The 22,864-nt window shown below is 34.5% G+C and overlaps 1 protein-coding gene across 4 annotated transcripts in view; it reads right to left on the bottom strand.

The window, feature by feature from the left end:
• Positions 1-22,864, bottom strand: part of SCLT1 (sodium channel and clathrin linker 1) — a 181,189-nt gene that overhangs the window by 90,489 nt on the left and 67,836 nt on the right. For 3 of the 4 annotated variants that reach the window (XM_032857691.1, XM_032857709.1, XM_032857700.1), the window contains exons 10-13: positions 12,848-12,938; positions 8,775-8,866; positions 5,752-5,929; positions 1,695-1,793 (exon numbers count right to left, since the gene is read on the bottom strand). In XM_032857691.1, coding sequence (XP_032713582.1) covers positions 1,695-1,793; positions 5,752-5,929; positions 8,775-8,866; positions 12,848-12,938 — 460 coding nt within the window. The remainder of the gene's footprint in view (positions 1-1,694; positions 1,794-5,751; positions 5,930-8,774; positions 8,867-12,847; positions 12,939-22,864) is intronic. The other variant, XM_032857719.1, reaches the window with a different exon arrangement.

The raw sequence follows: 22,864 nt of genomic DNA, 5'->3' as shown, positions 1-22,864 counted from the left end.
AACGGCGGCCTCCTGGTCTCCAGCCCAGAGGAGCCGAGAGCTCAGGGCCCCACTCCTCAGTGCGCCCTCAGAGAACATCGCCCACTTACTACCGTCTCCCTGGCCTCTGGCTGCGCTCCAAGCTCACCGAGCCTGCGACCGGTTCAAGGTAACCCCGAGCTGGGAGCTCACTCCTCGGCTCTGTCTCTGTAGCCGGCTTCCCCATTCTAGTATCTGCAAGCTCTGCGACACTCAGACACCCCAGATCCTTCTGTGACCTTGCGGGACCTGAGGCCACGCTGACCCCGCGTGGGCTTCACCCCGGTTTAGCCTCTGGAGCGATTTCCCTCAGCGGAAAAGACTTTTAAAAGTCCTGATTTTGTGCTCCGTTGCTCTGCCACTTGCCGGGAGTCGGCCCCTCCCATCGCGGTCTATCTTCTAGTCATTTTGGATTCACTTCTCTGCCAGTCCTACCTTTCAGAAAGTGGTTGATTTTCTGTTTCTAGAATTGCTGTTCTTCTCTTCAATCTCCCGTTGGATTTGTGGGTGTTTGCAATCTTTAGATAAGCTATCTAGCTGATCTCCTGCTACCTGAAGTAGTCTGAGCCTACTACTTCTCCGCCATCTTGACTCCTCCCCCACTTCCCAGTTTTAATTTGCATAAGTCAAACCAAGAAACAATTCATTAGGTTTACATAAAAATATCAGATTTAGTCTTGATAAGAGAATTGAAAATAACACAACTCACAAATTGTACAAGTGCCAGCATGATGTGGTCAAAACAATGCTGGGCTCAGTAGAACAGAAGGTATGAATCTAACTCCTGGCTTTAATTGGGAGGCTCAGTCAGTTAAGTGTCTGCCTTCAGCTTGGGTCATGATCCCTGGAGTCCTGGCATTGAGCCCCACATTGGGCTCCCTGCTCAGTGGGGAGTCTGCTTCTTCCCTCTCCCTCTGTCCTTCTCCTTGCTCCTTCTTTTCTCTCTTTCTGTCTCCCTTACTCTGTCTCTTTAATAAATAAATAACATCTTTAAAAAAATAAAATAAAGATAGTTATTTGAGAGAGAGAATCAGAGAAAGCACAAGGTAGGGAACGTCAGAGGGAGAAGCAGACTCCATGCTGAGCTGGGAGGCCGATACGGGCCTTGATCCTGGGACTCCAGGATCATGACCTGAGACAAAGACAGTCGCTTAACCAACTGAGCCATCCAGGTGCCCCTAAATTTTGGCTTTAATTTGTATATAAATTAAACAACAACCTCTTATGGTTTGAGTGAGTCAACAACCTCTTATGGTTTCAGTTTCTTTACCAATAAAAAAAAAGAGGTCAAACCAGATTTCTCCAGTCTTAAGCTGCTCTAAGATTCTGCAAGCAAATGGTAGGTTTTCTTTTCTTACTTCTTATGAATTCTGAGTTTCTTTTTTTGAGGCTTCTTTTTAATTTTACCCTTCACATGTGTTTATCATCATGATATTCCTGGCCTAAACCCCTCTCTCCTCAATCTCAACCTCAACCTCCTCTGTCCTTACCTCAGCCCCATTCTAACTCAAATGGTAGGGGTATCCTGAGATGATTTTTATTTGAAATTCAGCACAATTGGTTCAGTTCGCTAACAGTTAATTACCTAGGTCCATTAGGCAAAAACTCAGGTAGTATTTTGTCTTGGGTTGTAAAATTTTGAATTTTAAATAATTTTAAGTTTAAAGACTCCTTACTTCCTTCCTGGTTCTTATGGCAACATCTTGCACAACCCGAGAGACCATTTCTTTCAGTTTCTCTGTATCTTGTTCTTTTTGCTTCTCTTCAAGTAGAGCCTTCAGAAAAATAATCATTTGATGTTATTATAAATCACATTATTAATAAAGATAACATAGTAAATGATTAAAAACCTGTCCACTAATCACTTTTTTGAAAGAAAACATCTTACTCTACACTTCTGGGACATCTCCACTTGGAATCTTTTCCTGTTATGAATGATACTTATTTTTCCTAACCTTCTCACCTGACCTTGTCCTAAAAATTTATTATTTTACTCTGGTATTTATTTCAGCCAGGGCCATACCTAGAAATCTTAAGAGTTATTTTTCAATTTTCCTTTACTCCCTGTAAAAAATGTCATCAAGTCTAGGTATTAAAGTCTTGGAAAAAAGTCTCTTGGACTTCCCTTTCTTTCCATTATTTGGTATTATTCAAATTATGTCCCTTGTCAGCTAACTCCTTGATGTTTCTATTTATCCAATCATTTTCCTCTCCCAGCTAAAAAAATACTCTTATAACCCCAGTTCTGTTGTCAGTCACAACCCATTTCTCTGCTTCTCTCTGGAGCAAAACTCCTCTAAAGTCTGTGCTGGCTCATCTCCAATCCTACTACACCAACTCCAATCAGGCTTTCACCATCCATAGTCTCCATTAATAATTCATGAGTCAATTTTGAATAACTATCTTATTTGATATATCAGTAGCACTTGAGATAACTGATTACTCTCTTTTCCTTGTTTTACTTTCCTTATTTGGCTTTTAGCATGCCACAGTATTGGTTTTCTTCCTTATTCACTGATCATTCCTTTTTAGTTTACATTGCTGTTTCTTCCTCTTCTCCTGAACCTCCTTAAAAATTGTACTACCTGGGGTGCCTGGGCATCTGCCTTCAGCTCAGGTCATGATCCCAGGGTCCTAGGATTGAGCCCTGAGTTGCACTGGGCTTCCTGCTCAGGAGGGAGTTCGCTTCTCACTCTTCCTCTCCCTCTGCCCCTCTTCCCCTGCTTGTGTTCTCTCACTCTGTCTCAAATAAAAAAAAAATCTTAAAAAAAAAATTGCACTACACATCAGAGGGGAGATGGGTGGGTGAGGGTGTAGGTGAAACAGGTGATGGGATAAAGAAGTGCATGTGACATGAAGAGCACTGATGTATAGAATTGCTGAATTAACATATTGCATACCTGAAATAAATATAATGCTGTATGTTAACTATGCTGGAATTAAAAACTGAATTAAAAAAATTAAAATTGTACTACCTAAGACTTATGTCCTTTGTCCTATATCTCCATCTGTCCCTTGATGGTCTAATCCAGTCTCCTGGTTTTAAATATCATTTATATGCTGACAACTCTCAAATTTACATCTCTAGACCAAATATCTTTCTAAACTGGGTGACATACGCAACTGATAAATTACTCAACACTACATCTAAAACTAATGATGTACCATATCATATGTTGGCTAATTGAATTTAAATAAAAAGTAACCAAAAAAACCCTGCAAATACCTTTCTGGGCCTGGAACTGCTCCAATTTTAGGCATGACTGAATCTCTCTCTTTTAATCATTACATAGTAAGTGGCCCTGTGTTGTGACCCCATTACCTTCCAAAGATACCATACATATCCCCATCTGTTTTTTTTAAATCATTTAACAAATTTCCTCCTGCTTAAACAGGTAAGCTAATGAGAATTAACTGTGTTTTTATTCAAATAGAATAGGGAGGTATATTAATTTTAGGTGTACAGTATAATGATTCAACTGTTCTTTTTTAAGAATCATTATTTATTTAATTATTTTTAAGTAGACTCCATGCCTACTTGAAGTCATGACCCTGAGATCAAGAGTTGTGTGCTCTACCAAGCTAGCAAAGGCAATGTTTCTATACATTACCCAGTGCTCATCATGATAAGTGTACTCTTAATCCCCTTTACTTATTTCTCCCCCACCTGCTCTCCCTTGACCACCAGTTTGTTCACCATAGTTAAGAGTCTTTCTTTTTGTTCATTTGTTTTGTTTCTTAAATTTCACATGAATAAAATCATATGGTATTTATTTTCCCTGACTTATTTCACTTAGTATTATATCTTCTAGGTCCATCCATGTTGTTGTTGTAAATAGCAAGATTTCATTCTTTTTACGACTGAGTAATGTTCCATTGTATATACACACCACATCTTTATTCATTCATATATGGATGGGCACCGGGTTGCTTCCATACCCTGGCTATTGTAAATTATACAGTAATAGCTGTTTTGATGTAATAACTTTGTGGGAGAGAATAGGACAATGAGGAAATAGGGAAGCATCATAAAAGAATGATAATAGGCTATGTTTCATGTCTGATCAGTGGAGAGAATCTTTGACTTTTTGGAAAAACTTTTTGGAAAAAGCAACTGAAGGTGGGAGTCCTATAATAATTATACAGTAGGTCAGGAGGGAGCTTAATACTATAGCCATAAACAGCCTCTTTAAGGATCTGTTTACTTTGGACTTGGTGAAAGGATTTAAGGGATAGGCAATGAATATCACTACTTCTCTGTCCATTGTGTTTTATACAAAATGTTCACCTTTAGTGACCTGAAATTAACAATGCTCATCTGAAGAGGCTTCAGAGGGGAAAGGTAAACAATTTTGTCTTGCTCTGAACTGTTCTAGCTAACTTAAGAGTTTAGAGCAATTCCCAAGCATATTATTTCTACTTATTAATTATTTCATTATTATTTCTACTTAAGGCATTTATATATAAGCATATATGCTATGCCTTTCAACCATTCTGAGAGACAGTACTCAACTCACAGATGGAATTATTAGCTTGAAAGGCATGATAAGCACCTTTGCATTCTCACAGATTTGAATATTATTTTTTTATTTATTAGCTTAATATGTGACTTATATAGCTTGTTTTGTTTTTGACAGCCCTCTTGGAAAGCCCTCTATTAGGTACAAAAGGAACATGAATAAAGCAAAGTATTTCCTTTGTACTCCCCATATTTCCCAGTAATTACGCATAATATGTTAGGTATTCAATGAATGTTGGTTAAATGAAGTAATGATTTAGTGATCTCTAAATAAAGGAGGCAAGAACATTAAAAACAAATCTATCCACTTGCCGAACTCTTTGAACTATATACCATTTATATGGAGGTGATAAAAAAAAAAACCAAAACTATAATATGCGATAGCATAGGAATCACAGTTGTTAGAGGGTTAAAAAAAAGAACAGTGACATGAAAGTTCCAGTTAATAAATCTCTTCTTTTTTTAAAGATTTTATTGATTTATTTGACAGAGAGATACACAGCGAGAGAGAGAACACAAGCAATGGGAGAGGGAGAAGCAGGGAGCCTGCTGTGGGGCTTGATCCCAGGACGCTGGGATCATGACCTGAACTGAAGGCAGACGCTAAATGACTTAGCTGCCCAGGCACCCTCCGGTTAATAAATCTTTACAGCTTAATTTAATTCCCAATTAAGCTTCTGCTCTATTAGAGTAATTATGTACGTGATGAAGGGGAAATAAAGATGAGTAAGATTAATCTGATTCAACCGAATAAAATATAGGGTATACTGCAATAAAGTGCTATAGCAGATTTTTTCAAAGTATGAGATTATAGAAGATAAAGATTATTTACATAAGAATTGGATACATAAAATCAGATATGAAAGCTTTGGGAAAGGGTTGACATTTTATCATACTCTGTTTTATTTTACTTTTTTAGTAATCTCTATACCCAATGTGGGGCTTTAACTCATGACCAAGAGATCAAGAGTCTCATGTTCTTCCAACTGAGCCATCCAGGTGCCCCCGTTTTATCATGTCTTATGATTAATCCTTACTATGAAAACTATGTATGTTAATGGAAACATTATTGTGTTCAATAATGATGTTCATTAATATGTTCAATAATAATGAACATCATGTGTTCGTTCTGTAATTACTGACTCCCTTATTAGGTCATATGGGTGAAAGTTCAGTATTATATTGTTTGTAAACATGTTTACTAGTTTTCTTACCTGATTTTTTTGAAGGTTAGCTTCTTCTAAGAGCTGCATGCTATTTCTGGCTCTTACAATAGCTTCATATTTTTCATTTTCTAATTCATTGCACTTTGCTTGTAATTCTCTGGTCTGGTTTTCCAAATGTGCTTTTTGTGTTCTTAATTGGTCGGCTTCTTGGATTGCTACACAGAGTCTAAAAGTAAATAATTACATTGAGAAAATTAAAATTTTTTAAAAAGATTTTATTTATTTATTTGACAGAGATCACAAGTAGGCACAGAGGCAGGCAGAGAGAAAGGGAAGCAGGCTTCCCGCAGAGCAGAGAGCCCGATGTGGGGCTCGATTCCAGGACCCTGCGACCATGACCTGAGCCAAAGGCAGAGGCTTTAACCCACTGAGCCACCCAGGCGCCCCAAGAAAGTTAAATATTTTTAAAAGGAAGAAGGAAAATAGATTTACTGAGCATCTATAATAGAACAAACACTATTCCGGTTACTTCCACGTGTATTTTTCTCATTTGATATGCAAAAAGCTTTATAAGGTAAGTTTCATTATTTCCATTTTAAAGAACAACAGACCCAGAGAAGTGAAACATTTGATTAAGGCCACATGGCTAATGAGCTGTGGGACTGAGACTGAGCCTAGATATCCTGACTCTAATTAAGTTACACTTTCTACAGTATCACAGTGTATTATATAGTTACATGATAATGTTTTAAAGCAACTCCTTAAAGAATGAGTTATTCTTTCTATTTATATGGTCTTTTAAACATTTTCCTTTTTTGCTTGGCTTCCTTTACCCACTCTCTACCCAGGTAACTCATGCTAATTTACTAACATGTATTTTTGAATATTTTTCTCTATGTTCATAAAATCGTGTATACATATATACACATGTACATCCACAGATATTACACACTGGTCCATAGGTTTTAAAACATAATTTGTGTTATAAAAATGAAAATCATAATATATACCCTTTTCTGCACTTTTCTGCCAATTTTTTTCTGATGGGTAATTTGCTTGTTCCTTTATATGAACTCTCTTAATATTAAGATATAAACCCTCAGGGTGTTCTCTATGCTATAAATATTTTTCCCAAATATACTTTTTTGGCTGTTTTTGTCTGCTGACTCTATTTAGGAAATCTTTACTACACTAAAAATGTTCATTTTAATACAGCTAAATTTGATTTCTTAGATATCCTCAAAAGATTGCTATACCTTTAATATTTTTACTGGCAAATTTTTTACTGGTTAAAAAAAGATTTTACTGGTAAATCTTAAATGTATCTGGAGTTTACTTCTGAGTGTGTTGTAAGAGAGAAGTCCAATTTAACTTTCTTCCAGATTAATGGTCAGTTGTATGAATACCATTAGTAACTGAAGAATTGAAATAATCCCTTTAACATACCTAAAATATGCAAATATAATTATTTACTTATGGATTATGATGCTTCATTATCTATTTTATACCCAAATCATATCAATATTGCTTTATAGTAGGTTCTGATACATTCTGGTAAGACAATTCTTCTCTTAGAATGCATACTCTATTTTGTTATTTTCAGGCATTTCTTTCTTCTAAGTGGTGGCAGAAGCAGCATTCTCTATCCTCTCCCCACTCCCACGACCACACAGAAGAACTTCCCCACTCTAGCACACCTCATACTCTCCCAGTTTTGGGAAATGAGAGGTGGCTAGCTGTATACAGTACATTAAAAAATATCCTTAGATTTCTTACACACGCAGTGATCTCTTCTTAGAGAATTATTTGTTTAGGTTGTATTATAGCTTCATACTAAAAGCAAAAAAAACTAAAACCACAATAACAAAATCCCCAAACTCTCAACACTAAAAAAGACAAAGCACCATTGAATGAAAAAAACAACTTGATTTTAACTCAGTACTATTGGAATTAAAAGGAATTAAAATTCATTATTCAAGAGTTTACTGTTTTAAGTCTTTATTTTTTAGTATTTATTTGTATAGCATAGAATAGCTACTAAGATAAAAGAAATGAAAATCTACAACCACAGGCTTTTTCTCTAAGGTTAACGTAAAGACGTTCAGGAAAGCAAAAGTACAACCAAAGCAATCAATAAACTGCTGAAAAGTTTAGAAAAATGAAAAGCAAAACCCAAAACCCCTATCACTTAAAAATCACAACTCTTTTCATCAGAATCTCAAGTTAGTAGTTAAAATCAATTAGTTCTCAACTGCCATGACAAAGAAATTATTTTTATTGATACTTTGAAGAACAGGAAACAAAAGGTCAAACATACTTTTTTTTTTTTCTTTTGGTCAACAAACAATAAATTAGCTTTGGATCTATGAGTAGAACTGAGATCTCAATTTTTAATGTGCTCAGAGCAGCAGACTATTTCTGAGTGTAAAAGGTTCCAATCATATAGAGTAGATTTTTCAGCTAACAACCGTAAACTCTACCTTGTGAAATATCACACATGATAATTTTCAAGTCTTTTAAGAGAACATTTAACAAAGATTAGGGAACAACAAAAACAACAGAAGATTTTATAGTACACATTTACATTAAGAGACCTACTAAAGAAAACCACAGAATATACTTAAAAAGTAATCCAGACCCTCAAAGATAACTGAAAATTACTGCTCCAGAAGACTCAAGAGAAAATACCTATAATGATTTCTTGAGTATTTTTTTCCTCTTGGGTACCTACTTAGTAAGATAGTTTTTCTGTTCAATTTTTACCCAACTTTGTTTTTCTGCTTTAAGATGTAAAGAACATTTTTGATTTGGGGATTGACTGACTATGACTGCTTTGGGGAAAACGTAGACAAAAATGATCTTCGAATACACATTCAAAATATATCAATGTTTTGAACATGATTTTGAAATAAATAATGTCTAATAATGAATTAATGTCTATTTAAAACCTATGATTATAGTTTGTTTAGCAGTTATAAAATACATATCCTAGAAAATATCATAAAATGAAACTCCAAATTCGAAAACCTTTTGAAGCTTATAGAGAAAGCTAGATGTATTTAACAATTTACCTTGTTTCTAATTGTTTTATACTAGATTGTAACTGCTGTAAACGCCTATCTGATGCTTCCTCTCTTCCTTGAGCAGACAACATATCCTCCTCCTAGAAAATAAACAAACTCGAAGCTTGAGTATGTGAAAATACAATACATCATTATACAACATAAAGAATTCACTCTATAAAGTTATTATACTTCCAGATTTTAAAATGTAAGTTTAAAGAAGGGATACCAATACAGCATTATCTAATCAAGTCCTTAAAAATAGACCTAGATGTCTGAGAGCTGTCCATGAAATGTTTCACTAAAAAAAATTCTGTAGCATAGGATTTATGGTATGACTCATTTTACATTAAAAAAATTTAAACATATATGCATATACATACACAGAAAAAATGTCTTTAAGCTACAAACAATTTGTTAACAGTGATTATTTCCTAGAGATTGGACTGCAAGGTAATCTTGCATTATCTCTATTACATATTTTGTATATACATTGTGCTTTTCCTTATATTTTTCTATATTATTTGCATTTTTATGAATAGCATGCACTATCTTTATAACTAGAAAAATAGTAAGGTTGAATTTTCAAACACCTAAAAAGGAAAATAAGCAATAACAGTTTGGAAATAAATCATGCACATACTGAAAAGGGGGAAGAGAACCTATTATTTTTGTATTAGAAAAACAATAATCTAAAGTTGTTGCATATAAATTTATACCAACATTTCAAACTATTTCTGTAGTGCAAATCTAACAAAACAAAGCAGGGATTTGTATGCAGATAATCTGCCTTCAGAATATGCTCTTTTAAAACGTGGATATATAGCATCTCATTATAATCATAGAATATTTCTTCTCTGACCTAGCAATGCTTTGAAATAAACAGGTTTGATTTGTACCACCTTTAGAAAAAATCCTGTTTATCCTTTCTTGCCTTCTGTTGTGTTAAATATTTTTTACATACTGTTTTAATTCTATTGAATTTTAGCTATATCTCTTTTAAGTTTTAGTAACTGCTCTAGAGATTATAATATGTATCCTTAACTCATCCCAATTTATTTAGAGTTAATGTTTAGTTAAGAGAAAACACTGGAATCTTGTAGCAATCTATTTATCTCCATGTACCATCCTAGTCTTGAGTACCATTGTTATATTGTATCTGCATACTTTATAAATCCATCACATAGGCACAGATCACTGAACTCTACCCCTGAAACTAATCATACCCAATATGTTAACTGAATTTAAATTAAAAAAAAAATCCATCATGTACACTGCTCAATTCTGCTTTAAAGCAGTCATATCTTTTAAGGTATTAATTAAAGAAAAAAATGCAGAAAAATTATTTCATATGTACATTATTGTGCTCTTAATTTCTTCCTATATCTGAGTCACCATCTGGTGTCCTTTCCTTTTAGCCTGAAGAATTTCTTTTGGCCTTCTTTGAAGAACAGCTCTGCCAGTGACAAATTTTCTGTTTCATTTATCTGAAAATGCCTTTATTTTACCCTCATTTTTGAGGTACAGTTTTACTGGACATAGAATTCTTAGTGAGCATTTTTTTCCCCTCAGCATTTCAGATATATTATTCCAATGTTTTCTGCTTCCATGTTTCTTGTAAGAAGTCAGTCATTACTCTTATTGCTCGTTCCTCCATTCATGATGTGTAGAAGTAATTTTCTTTGTGTTTATTCTATCTGTTTTCCACCAAATTTTGGAGGTTTCCAGCCATTACTTCTTTAAACATCTTTTCTGCAATTCCAATTACACTTCTCTTGGCTTGCTTTGTATTTTCCAACAGATCTCTGAGGTCTTGTTCATTTTTCTTCCATCTTTTATTTTATTTTGAAGGTTTTTATTTAGTTATTTGACACATAGAGAGAAAGAGAGAGAGAAAGAGCAGAAGAAGGGGGAGTGGTAGGCAGAGGGAGAGGGAGAAGCAGGCTCCCTGCTGAGCAAGAAGCTGTATGCTAGGCTCCATCTCAGGACGCTGAGATCATGACCTCAGCTGAAATCAAGAGCCAGCTGCTTAAGTGATGGAGCCACCCAATGCCCTGCATTTTCCTTTCAGTTTTTAAACTCTGTTTTTTGGATAGGAAAATTTTTGTTGCTCTTTTTTTTTTTTTTTTAAAGATTTTATTTATTTATTTGACAGACAGAGATCACAAGTAGGCAGAGAGGCAGGCAGAGAGGGAGAGAGGAGGAAGCAGGCTCCCTGCTGAGCAGAGATCCCGATTCGGGGCTCGATCCAGGACCCTGAGATCATGACCTGAGCTGAAGGCAGAGGCTTTAACCCACTGAGCCACCCAGGTGCCCCTGCTGATCTGTCTTAAAGTTCATTGTTTATTTCTTCTGCTTTTTCCAATCTCTTCTTGAGCCCATCTAATTAAATCTTTGATTGCTGTACTTTTAAACTCCAGAATTTCTATTTTTTTAAATTATTTTCTATTTCTCAGTTAACATTCTCTATCTGCTCCATCACAAAAGCCTTATTTTACTCTAACTTAAATACACATTTTCTTTAATTCCTTGAACATATTTAAAACCACTTATTTGAAGTCTTTGTTTGCTATATCCAAGAGCTGGGTCTGCTGAGAGTGAATTTCTACTGACTGCTTCCCCTATCCCAACCCCATCAGTCACACTTTCCCGTCTAGAAAGTTTTGGTTGAAAACTGGATAATACAGATAATGCAATGCAGTTACTTTGGATTCTGTTTTGTTCTTCAGGATTATTGGCTTATCTGTTCAAGGAGGCAATTTTATCTTGCATCCATTCAAACTCTGGAATGTTTCCCCTACAGTATACAGCAGCTGCCATCTGTAATCAGTTCTTATTTCTTTCCACGGTTGCTTTTTTAGCTAGGCTTCCTGGAAATTCTCCCGTGCCTACATACTTTAAAGATCAGTCAAGTGTGGGCGGGGGTAGGGCTCATCCTCTTCATGATTTTGTTGCTCTTGGAGATGCCCCTGTAATTTCAAGCTGCTCTGCTTGCTTTGGGCTCTGTCCTCTGGAACTTCAAACATTAAGGCTTTAGCTTTCTGTTGCTTGAATAGCATACATTTCAGGAATGCAATCAATTATAAAAAGCGGCAAACTCAAACATATAGTTCCATATAGCTCTATCTTTTAAGAGTAGTTTTCTTTCAGGTCACTGCCTACTTTTTCACTGAACCCCTCCTTCACCCCTAATACGCATTCTCTGGCTGTCAGCCATGGATCTGGTCAGAGTTTATACTCAGAATTTAGGTTTCTCTCTCTGGTTTTTTTTGTTGTTGTTCTCTTGCTGCCAATATTTCTTCTTTAAACTTTCAGCTGCTTCTCCCACCTTAAACTTTGATCTTGGCCATTTAAGTCCATAGAAAGCTGTTATTTTCTGAAGCCATAGCTATCGGGGTTGGCAAGAACTCTCAGGCCAGAAATTCAAAAAATTTACCATTTGTATCTCTTTCAGGGTCTTTCTGTTTTTGGGTGTGTCCCAGGATTTTAAAGAATGTATCCAAGTTTATAACTGTTATCTATGGGAAAATTTACATAAGCCTTTAAGGAATCCATCATTAGAAATCTATAATCAACTTTCACAGATTAGGAAATAAGGCTTAGAATATTTACACAGCTAGTAAGTACACAGCTAGTATTTTTAATAATGAGATCCACCTAAATCTAAAGCCTGACATTTCCTTGACACTTTCCTGAAATGTCCTTATTACACATAAAAACAAGAGTTTCTTATGCCAATAAGTATTTCCACAAATAACACAAAATGTAGTATTAAATGTTTCTTTTCACCTATGTATTACCAATTAATCAAACTTGATCTAGCTGCAATGTCTTTCAGTAATGATGTGTTCAGGAATGACTACAATGTTTTACTGATTCAGGAGAAAGTGAATGGAAGTAAAGTTATTTCTAAAATTATAATTTGGCTTCCTAATTTCATATTTTATATTTAGAGAACATTAAAATGATTTTAATTTGCTTTCCAGCAACCCTCTTTAACACCTAATCCAAAACAGTTTAATAATAAAATTCAGAGAACACTAAGTTAAAGCCTTCCAGTTGTCTTAGAAATAGGAAAATACCTTCTTTTGGATTTGTCCTTGAAGATCTTCCGTCAAGATAGTTAACTCTTCCACTTTGGCTACTGCAACTGTCAGATCTAACTTGCCTTGCCTACAATAGAAAGTAAATTAATAAACCCTTTCATAGGGCATAAAGAATTTAAAAAGCTAGAAAAGATATCTAAATTTGGTAAAATCGGCAATAACTCTTATGCACCTAAAAATGGACCTAAGGGGTAAATACTGAAAGACTCCTTTATTACTGATAAAATGCATGTGGAAGAGTAAAGAAGAAAAATATAGGAGAAGGGCATGGGTATAAAGTGGGAGTCATTAATACTTTATTTGGATAAATTATATTTCATAATCAAATGATTCATATTTCATGAGAAAGCACTTTATCATCTTAGTAAATTACCTAACAAAATGGCACTGCTAAGTAGAATATAGTTATAACCTCCTGAATTTACAGAGTTAAAGAAGTAGCACTGATTGGCTTTTCTATCAAAATGAACCAAATCTTCAGTGCCTTGATCATTCCTTGAACATCAGAAGTATGTATTACATAACCACTTAACATGATGAATTCAAACATTTGTCTCAAAATAGTATAATACTTTTCTTTAGAAATTATAGTTGCAAAGGATAAAAATGACAAGTTTTTTTAATGTTCCATCAGTATCAAATAAGTTTCAATATCTTCTTGACTCCCCATAGAAAGATTTTAAAATAATAAGACTTTCTGAAACAGAAAAAAATTTTTTTAATATCCTACCAATTAAGCATTAAGTATGAATACAAAACAAAAAAAATATGAATACAAAACACTTGGATTATGTAAAAAGCATACATTTTTAGGAACAAAGCTACTTTAGTGTAGGAACTATCCAATGTCCTTTCTTCCTTCCTTTCTTCTTTCTTTCTTCCTTTCTTTTTAAGTATTTTATTTATTTGACAGAGAGAGCAAGCGAGGGAGCCAGTGTGCATAAGCCAGGGGGAGAGTCAGAGGGAGAGGGAGAAGCATACTTCTCACTGAGCAGGGAGCCTGACACAGGGCTTGATCCAGGAACCCTGTGATCATGACCTGAGCCAAAGGCAAATGATTAACGACGCTTAACCGACTTAGCCACCCAAGAGCCCCTCCATATTTATTTCTTAATTATATTTTATGTAGGTATTATAAATCAACCATTTTAGTGCTGTTGGGCTTAAAAAATTATTTGATAGGAAATTCACAATACATGTTAATTGACTTTTGGCTAACAGTATCTATAAATTATATTACTGATTAGCATACAACAATAGGAAATAAAAATCTAACAGCAGCTAAAATGTATCAGGTAATTATTAGGTAACAGAAACTGTCCTAAATGCTTTGCAATCATCTCACTTACTACAATCAGTTTACTCTGTGAATTAAGTACTATTAAGACTATTCCACCAAACTGAAGTCAAGAGAGTGAGGTTGACAGAGATTTACCAACTTGCCCAAAGATTCACAAGTAATGAAACTGGTATTTAAACAGAGTTCTCTATGATATACCGTCTACAAAAAATGGTTCCAATACTATAAAATTAAGCACTTTAGGAAAATGCTTTGTTTTGAATAAATCCAATTTATAAAAATCTGAATTTATCAGACATAAAATAGACTTTTTCTACTTGCAAAATGGTTTACCAAACAACAAAACTAAAACTAAAACCCACCTTATACCAATGTATTTAAATTCTCCTTCAAGGTTAGAGAGAATTTCAAGATTGCAGTTACTATATGAATCCATAAATAAACCTACCATTTATAACACTCTGTATATTTTAAAAGGAAAAACTTGAGTAAGATATTTAAGTAGTAATGGTAAAATTGAGTAAACTCTAAGGAAGCATAACACCCACACCGATTTGGTCTTGTCTTCAGATAGGGATAACAATGTTTGTTCTACTTATCTCATGTGTTGCTGAACAAGTCAAAATACATACTGTATATTAAGGTGCAGTATAAACTACAAACAAATGTAAGGCCACAACATGATTAAGAAAAAAAAAAAAAAAACATCAGTTAGAGACATAATCAGAATAGGGTGCAATATGGTAAACTCCAGAGTCAGGAACCTAGTTCTGTCACTGACTACTAATGTAGCCTAATGCAATTCACCTGACACAAAGTGTCTCAGCTATTTTATGTCCAAAAACAGGGAGGTGGATTGGACAATCTGCAAAGACCAAAACCCTGCAATAGTTGGTCTCCTGATTTCCGATTTTCCTAATGATTCTAATTCTAAATTGTCTTTCAATTGTGTATTCCATTTCCACTTCATGGCCCAACCATTGGTCCCATCATTACTTTCCAGGACTATTCCAGTGGTTTTCAAACTGAAGTCTTCACTGTGGGTCTCCTCCTTAATTCAATTTCTATAATGCATTTTACCTGCAAATTAAGGTTTTCTACTGGTAAAAATTCTTGTTTAATAACACTTTCTGGATTCCCTACTTATTTGGGCACACAATCAACACTCCTCTGCATGGCATGTAAGGCTAGCCATCATTTGGCCTCAAGGAGTCTCATCTCTTGCCAATTCCCTTCATGTTAATTATTTTTTCAGGTATAACAAAGCACTAACTCACTGTTTCTTAAAACAGATCCTTGTCTATTTTTTGACATGTTTGACTGGACTAAACTTCTTCCTTGTTTTCTCATATATTCCTCAAAAAATTTCAAGACGTAGCTCAAAAGACTCCTCATCTCCAGTCTTCCCTAACTTCTCCTAGGCAATAGACCTTATAATGCCAGTCTGCATAATACATAATACTTTGTACATTAACAATGACTTCCTTGTGGAATTGTGAGTTTATTAAAAAATGTATATTCCATATTTAAGAAAATATGGAATATAAGATCATTAAAGGCAAGAATCACATTTTAATAATTTTAAATTCTCAGGAGATAGCACAGTACCTGGCATATATATGGCAGACATATAAATATGTCACAAATCAATGAAAAAGCATAAAAGGAAAGGAGATAAATAGTAACAGGTACAATTTATATCTTGATATTTTACTTTAGATCCTGCATACCCAATTTGATATTTATGTATATTTATGTGTATACATGATATAGAAATATTTATAAAACTATATATAAACCATATAAAACTATATTATATACAAATTATATATTACACATAATATAGAAATCATTAAAATTTTATATATAATATACAAATTATATATAAATTATAAAAATATATTATAGATAATATATAATATATATAAAAATAATATATCATAAAATATATATATAAACATATATATACTATATAAAAATAATATGTCATATATTATATACCTTGTTTCACAAGATAGAAATGAACTAAATACTTTTAATTCTGGCATGAAATACTAAAAAGTATTCTAGAATAAAAATTGTAAGGTCTGGGGTACCTGGGTGGCTCAGTGGGTTAAGCCTTTGCCTTTGGCACAGGTCATGATCTCAGGGTCCTGGGACTGAGCCCCACATTGCGCTCTCTGCTCAGCAGGGAGCCTGCTTCCCCCTCTCTCTCTGCCTACCTCTCTGCCTACCTCTCTGCCTACTTGCAATCTCTGTCAAGTAAATGAATAAAATCTTAAAACAAAAATGTAAGGTCTGTCCTCTGGACCTTAGTCCACCACCACAAAAGCCATGTAAATTGGGCCAACCACTTAACCTTTCTGAGTCTCAGAATTGTAGCTGTAAAATACAGATTAAGAACAATTTTCCTGCATAGCTCACAAAATTAACATAAAGTTCAAATAAATTAATGCATATTAAAGCACTTTTATAAACTTTATTGTAGTTTATACAAATGCAAACTATTATCATAATTTTGCCTTTTTTAAGAATTTAAATTGTCAAGAATTGCGTGGTAGAGCTAGATTACAGCCAAGAAAGCTTTGGGATGCTTGAATTTTTAGCCTTAACTCTTGGCCAAAAAATGGAAAATAGTATTTATGATGTGCTGCTTAAAAAGTATGAATCTCACCTGGTAACCCCCAAACAGGATTTGTCTCCTGATGGTTTTCCCCTAGTACTAGGTAGACAACAAGGATGGACTATGTGAGTAGAGGGGAAAAAAAGACACATCTTGGTAACTGAATCTGGAGACAAAGCATGTCTTTGTCTAAAGACCCTAGGGATGCTTGTGGCTGAATGTCACCTATACCCTGTATGCCTGTTTATGCTTTTTTTTAACTGCATGAAATTAAAAAAAAAAAAAAAAGCCTTATGTGAGTATGCTCTGCAGAAACTTGTCAGTCCTTCAAATATTCAAACTTGTAAAACCTTTGAAGGAATCAACAAAAATAATACTAATTTTGTTTTCTGAAGGATGTTTAATAACTATGTGTTTATACTATTTTATATGCAAATGTCTTAGATATATGTCTGCTTATGGACATAATTTTATAAAAGTCAAAAATAGTTTCCTTTTTGGAAAAACGCATTTGCTAAAAAAGAAATAAGAATAACTAAATGCTAACAATTTTAATGTTAAAACTACACTTATATTTATTTTTTCTCCAAAGGAATATTTTTTAAATGCATAATATTTCATTTTCAGGTACACATCCTTGTCAATTTAAAATTTCTGGGATTTGATTAGCAGAGAGGAACACAGCTGTGGAGTAAGAGGAACCCTAGGCTTATCTTGTCCCACAAACACAACTAGCTAACTATCAAATCATCCTAAATATCCCAGAAATTGACCTGAAGATTGACAGAAGAAACTCCACAACTAAAGGAAGAGAAGAGGCCACATCAAAAGAGGTAAGAAGTACAGAGATGAGGTTTAGGGGTGCTACAGAGGGGAAGGGGCTGTGGTCAAGGAGAAGGAAAAGAGAAGGGGGAATTCACAGAGGAACATACAAGGAGAATATTTCCTCAAAGCTTTTGGCTTAGAAAATGATAAGGGCTGAATTTTGCAGGTTCTTGGAACCAGCTGGGCTTGAAGCACTGAAATTTTAAATTTTGGTGGGCTTGACTGGGATAGAGCCTAGAGGGCACTGTGCTGCTCTTAGAGAGAAGGCAGGCAAACAACTGGGAGCAGGCAGCATGGAAACAGTTATCTGCAGAATGTATGAGGCACACATTGGGGAGATTATTTGCTCTTCTCATAGTGCATCTCTTATAGGCAGCATTCACTGAGACACCTTTCTGAATTGGCTGGTTCCATTTCCCTCCCCTACTCCTCAACATAAATACAGAGCCACCTGGGGGAAGCAGCACAGCATGAATATTGGCTGCCTTAACTGCTTATACCAAACCCCAATCCCTTGAGCTCTGGTGGGACTGCCCTTCTTAGTCAAGCTTGCCTCTGTTTCAGTGTGGTGGGTCCCTACTCCAGTAGACCAGAACAGTCCCCTTCCCACACCACATCTCCAGATAAGAGGGTTTTACAGGGCCTCAGTTTTGGTGGAGGTGATGTCAAGTCCATTTCACAGGCAGACCAGAGCACACCTCATTTAAATACTACATTCAGTCGTGGACCGAATACTGTCCACAGGAGGCTAGGAGAGCCTCTGCAGATGACTGGCCTAAAGGACAGAGCAGCCAAAACACAAAAGCAGAGCATACTCAGTACACACTGGAGCCATTCCCTGAAGTGCCAGATTTCTTCTTCATAAGGCCGGTACTTTCAGAAGCAGGAGACTTTGCTGGATTTTCTAACACATAGAAGAAGGCAGAGATTAGACAAAATGCTAAAATGGAGGAATTTATCCCAAATGAAAGAAAAATATACTATCTAAGGATAACAGATATAGGTAACATGTCTGATGAAGAATTTAAAGCAACAATAATAAGGATACTTAGTAGACTTGAGAAAAAGAGAAGACATCAGTGAGACACTTACCACAGGAACTGAAGAGTTAAAAAAGAATCCACCAGAGATGAAGAATACAATAAATGAGATTGGAAAAAGGAGTGATGCAATAAACATCAGGTTGGAAGACACAGAGAAGTGAACTAGTGATCTGGAAGACAACAGAATGGAAAATAATGAAGCTGAATAAAAGAGAGGAAGAATCCAGCAACATGAGAACAGATTTAGAGAACTCAGCCACTCCATCAAATGTAATAACATTCATATTATAGGAGTCTGAGAAGAAGAGAGGGAAAAGGTGGCAGAAAATTTATTTTAAGAAATAACAGCAGAAAGCTGCCCTAATTGAGGGAAGGAAACAGACATCCAGATACAGGAGATACAGAGAACTCTCATCAAAATCAACAAAAGCAGGTCAACACCAAGACATACTGTAATTAAATTTGCAAAATACTGTCATAGAGGAAAAAAATCTTACAAGCAAAAGACATAAGAAGTCCTTTGCTTAGAGAAATGCTATAAGGCTGGCTGGAGATCTCTCAATAGAAACTTGGCAAACCATAAGGGAGTGGCATGATATATAGTCAAAGGGCTGAATGGGCAATATCTGCAACCAAGAATACTCTATCCAGCAAGGTTACCATTTAGAATAGAAGGAGAGATAGATTTTCCCAGTCAAATAAAAACTAAAGGAATTCATGACCAATAAACCAGCCCAGCAAAAATTATCAAAGGGGACTCTTAGGACTGCAAAGGAGAGACCAAAAGTGACAAAGCCAAGAAAGGATCAGAGGAAATCACCAGAATGGTGACAAAACGAGTGATATAAAATCACAATAAATACATATCTTTCAATAATCACTTAGAATATAAATGGACTAAATGCTCCAATCAAAAGACAGAGTGTGGCAAATGGATAAAAAAACAATACCCATCTACATGTTGCCCACAAGAGACTCATTTTAGACATAAAGATACCTGCAGTTTGAAAATGAGGGGACAGAAAACCAATTATCATGCAAATGGATGTCAAAAGAAACCTAGAATAGCAATACTTATATCAGATAAACTAGCCTTTAAAACAAATGTAAGGGAGCTAATTGATAGTAACACAATAATAGTAGTGGACTTTAATACCCCACTTACATTAATGGATAGATCATCTAAACAGAAAATAAATAATGGCTTTGAATGACACAATGGATCAGATGGACTTAACAGATATTCAGAACATTCCATCCTAAAAGAGCAGAATATACCCTCTTCTCAAGTACACATGGAATAATCTCTCCCCAATAGATCACATATTAGGTCACAAAACAGGCCTGAACAAATACTTGACTGAAATATTTGAAAATTATTTGAAGAACTGAAATAATACCATGTACCTTTTCTGACCACAACACTATGAAATGAGAAAGCAAACACAAGAAAAAATCTGGAAGGACCACATACATGGAAGTTAAACAACATGCTAGTAAACAATGAATGCGCCAACCAGAAAATCACAGGAAAAATTAAAAAAAAAAAATACATGGAAACAAATGAAAATGGAAATGCAATGGTCCAAAACTTTGGGATGAACTAAATGCAGTCCTAAAAGGGAAGTATGTAGCACTACAGGCCTACCTCAAGAAACAAGAACAATCTCAAATAAACAACCTAATCTTATATCTAAAGGAGGTAGAAAAAGAACAAATGAAGCCTAAAGTCAGCAGAAGGAAGTAATTAAGATTAAAGCAGAAATATGTGACATAGAAACTGAAAAAACTATAAAACAAATCAACAAACCCAAGAGCTGGTTCTTTGAAAAAAATGAATAAATTGATGAACCTCTAGCCAGACTTACCAAAAGAAAAGAGAACCCAAATAAATGAAATCACAAACGAGAGAGGAGAGTTAACTACCAACACCACAGAAATCTAAACAATTGTAAAAGAATATTATAAAAAAGTATATGCCAACAAATTGGACAATGGATTAATTCCTAGAAACATACAAACTACCAAAAACTGAAACAGGAAGAAATAGAAAACTTGAGCAGATTGATAACCAGAAAGGTAATTCAATTAGTAATCAAAAACTCCAACAAATAAAAGCCCAGGACCAGATAGCTTCACAGGGGAATTCTACCAAACATTTAAAGAATTAATACTTCTGAAATTGTTCCAAGAAACAGAAAAGGAAGGAAACCTTCCAAATTCATTCTATGAGGCCAGCATTATCCTGCTACCAAACCCAGAAAAAGACTCCACCGAAAGAAAGAACTATAGGCCAATATCCCTGATGAACATGGATGTAAGAATTCTCAGTAAAATACTAGCAAACTGAATCTGACAATACATTTAAAAAAATCATTCATCATGATCAAGTGGGATTTACTCCTGTATGGCAAGAATTGTTCAATATTTGCAATATCAATCAATGTTATATATCACATCAACAAGATAAAGGATAAGAGCCACATGATCCTTTCAATAGATTCAGAAAAAAACATTTGGCAATGGACAATATCCATTCATGATAAAAACTCTCAACAAAATAGCTTTAGAGAGAAAATAGCTCAACATAATAAAGGCCATCTATGAAAAACCCAAAGCTATTACAATCCTCAATGGGGAAAAAGTAAGAGCTTTTCTTCAATGGTTAGGAACAAGACAGAAATCAAAATGTCTTAATTATCAATTTGTAATTTTTTAGATTAAACATCAAATATAGTGAGTCTATTTTAAGGTAAATTTTTATAAATTTCTTTTGTAGTCTCATATCAATAGAGTTCTAGAAATGTTTATAATTCTTTCATACAAGGAAAAATGGTAAGGTTCTGAAAGAAATAAAACCGAGTTTTTACTGATTTGATACATATTCTAAGTTTTTATTTTTTTGTTTCAAGTTTTTATTTAAAATCAGTTAATATATAGTATAATATTACTTTCAGTAAGTAGTAGAATTTAGTGATTCATCACTTATACATCATACCCAGTGGTCATCACAAATGCCCACCTCCTCTCTAACAATTCTTAGTTTGTTCTCTATGATATAAAGAATCTGTTTTATCTGCTTTTTCTCAATTTTTTTCTTCCCTATGTTCATCTGTTTTGTTTTTTAAACTCCACATGAGTGAAATCATATGGTATTTGACTTATTTCACCTAGCATAATACATTCTAGTTCCATTCACATCATTGCAAATGACAAGAGTTTCATTCTTTTTATTAATGGCTGAATAATATTCTAGTCTCTGTGTGAGTGTGTGTGTGTGTGTGTGTGTGTGTGTGTAACACAACTTACCTATTCATTAGTTGATGGACTCCTTGGGCTCTTTCTATAATTTGGCTACTGTTGAATATTCTAAATTTTTTTTTTTTTATTTTAAACATTTTATTTATTTATTTGATAGAGAGAAAGCACAGAGGAGAGTGAGAGGGAGAAGGAGACTCCCCACTGAGCAGAGAGCTTGATGCAGGGCTTGATCCCAGGACCCCGAGATCATGACCTGAGATGAAGGCAAAAGCTTAACTGATTCTACCCAGGCACCCCAAATATTCTAAATTTTTAAATGTAAAAGAAAAATGCACATATCAGGTACTTTAATAAGTACTTCTGTAATTATCTAGTATAAATAAACCAATCATTTGTGCTTAAAAACCTGCGAAAATCCCCAAACATAATTTTAGACAAAGTTCTGAATTTTTAAGATCACTGCTGTTTTTAGGAAACTGAAATAAGAAGAACAAGTTCTTGTATTTTATTTTTAAATTTATTATTTATTTATTTTTGGAAAAGTTTTAATTTTCTCTCCTTTCAATCTTTGTAGTGTAATGATTAAACCTATTCAAAAGACAGAAGCTTGCTGAGAAACTCTAAAAACAATGGATAATAATTCATGTACTGAGCTATTAAAATTTTAAGAGAGGTTCCACAGTCTAAACATAGTTCATTTATATAAAATTTTTATCTAATTTAGTTCAAAATTATATATAATTTAGTTCAAAATGCTGAATTCTATGTTAGAATATAATTTTCTATCATATTAGTAGTTCTCTATATTTTCTGTGTATGAGAGTGAGCTTTTTGCAACCATATGTGCATAGTCTCTGAGTCTTATTTCAGAATATTGGGGGGAGGGGAAGGAAGGGTAGCACCTGGCATCTTTTTCAGAATCACTATAGTTGATTCTACAG

Source organism: Lontra canadensis, unplaced genomic scaffold (assembly GCF_010015895.1).
Source record: "Lontra canadensis isolate GAN:19392208 unplaced genomic scaffold, GSC_riverotter_1.0 scaffold1, whole genome shotgun sequence".
Classification (NCBI taxonomy): domain Eukaryota; kingdom Metazoa; phylum Chordata; class Mammalia; order Carnivora; family Mustelidae; genus Lontra; species Lontra canadensis.
This window is presented reverse-complemented; position numbering and strand designations above follow the sequence as displayed.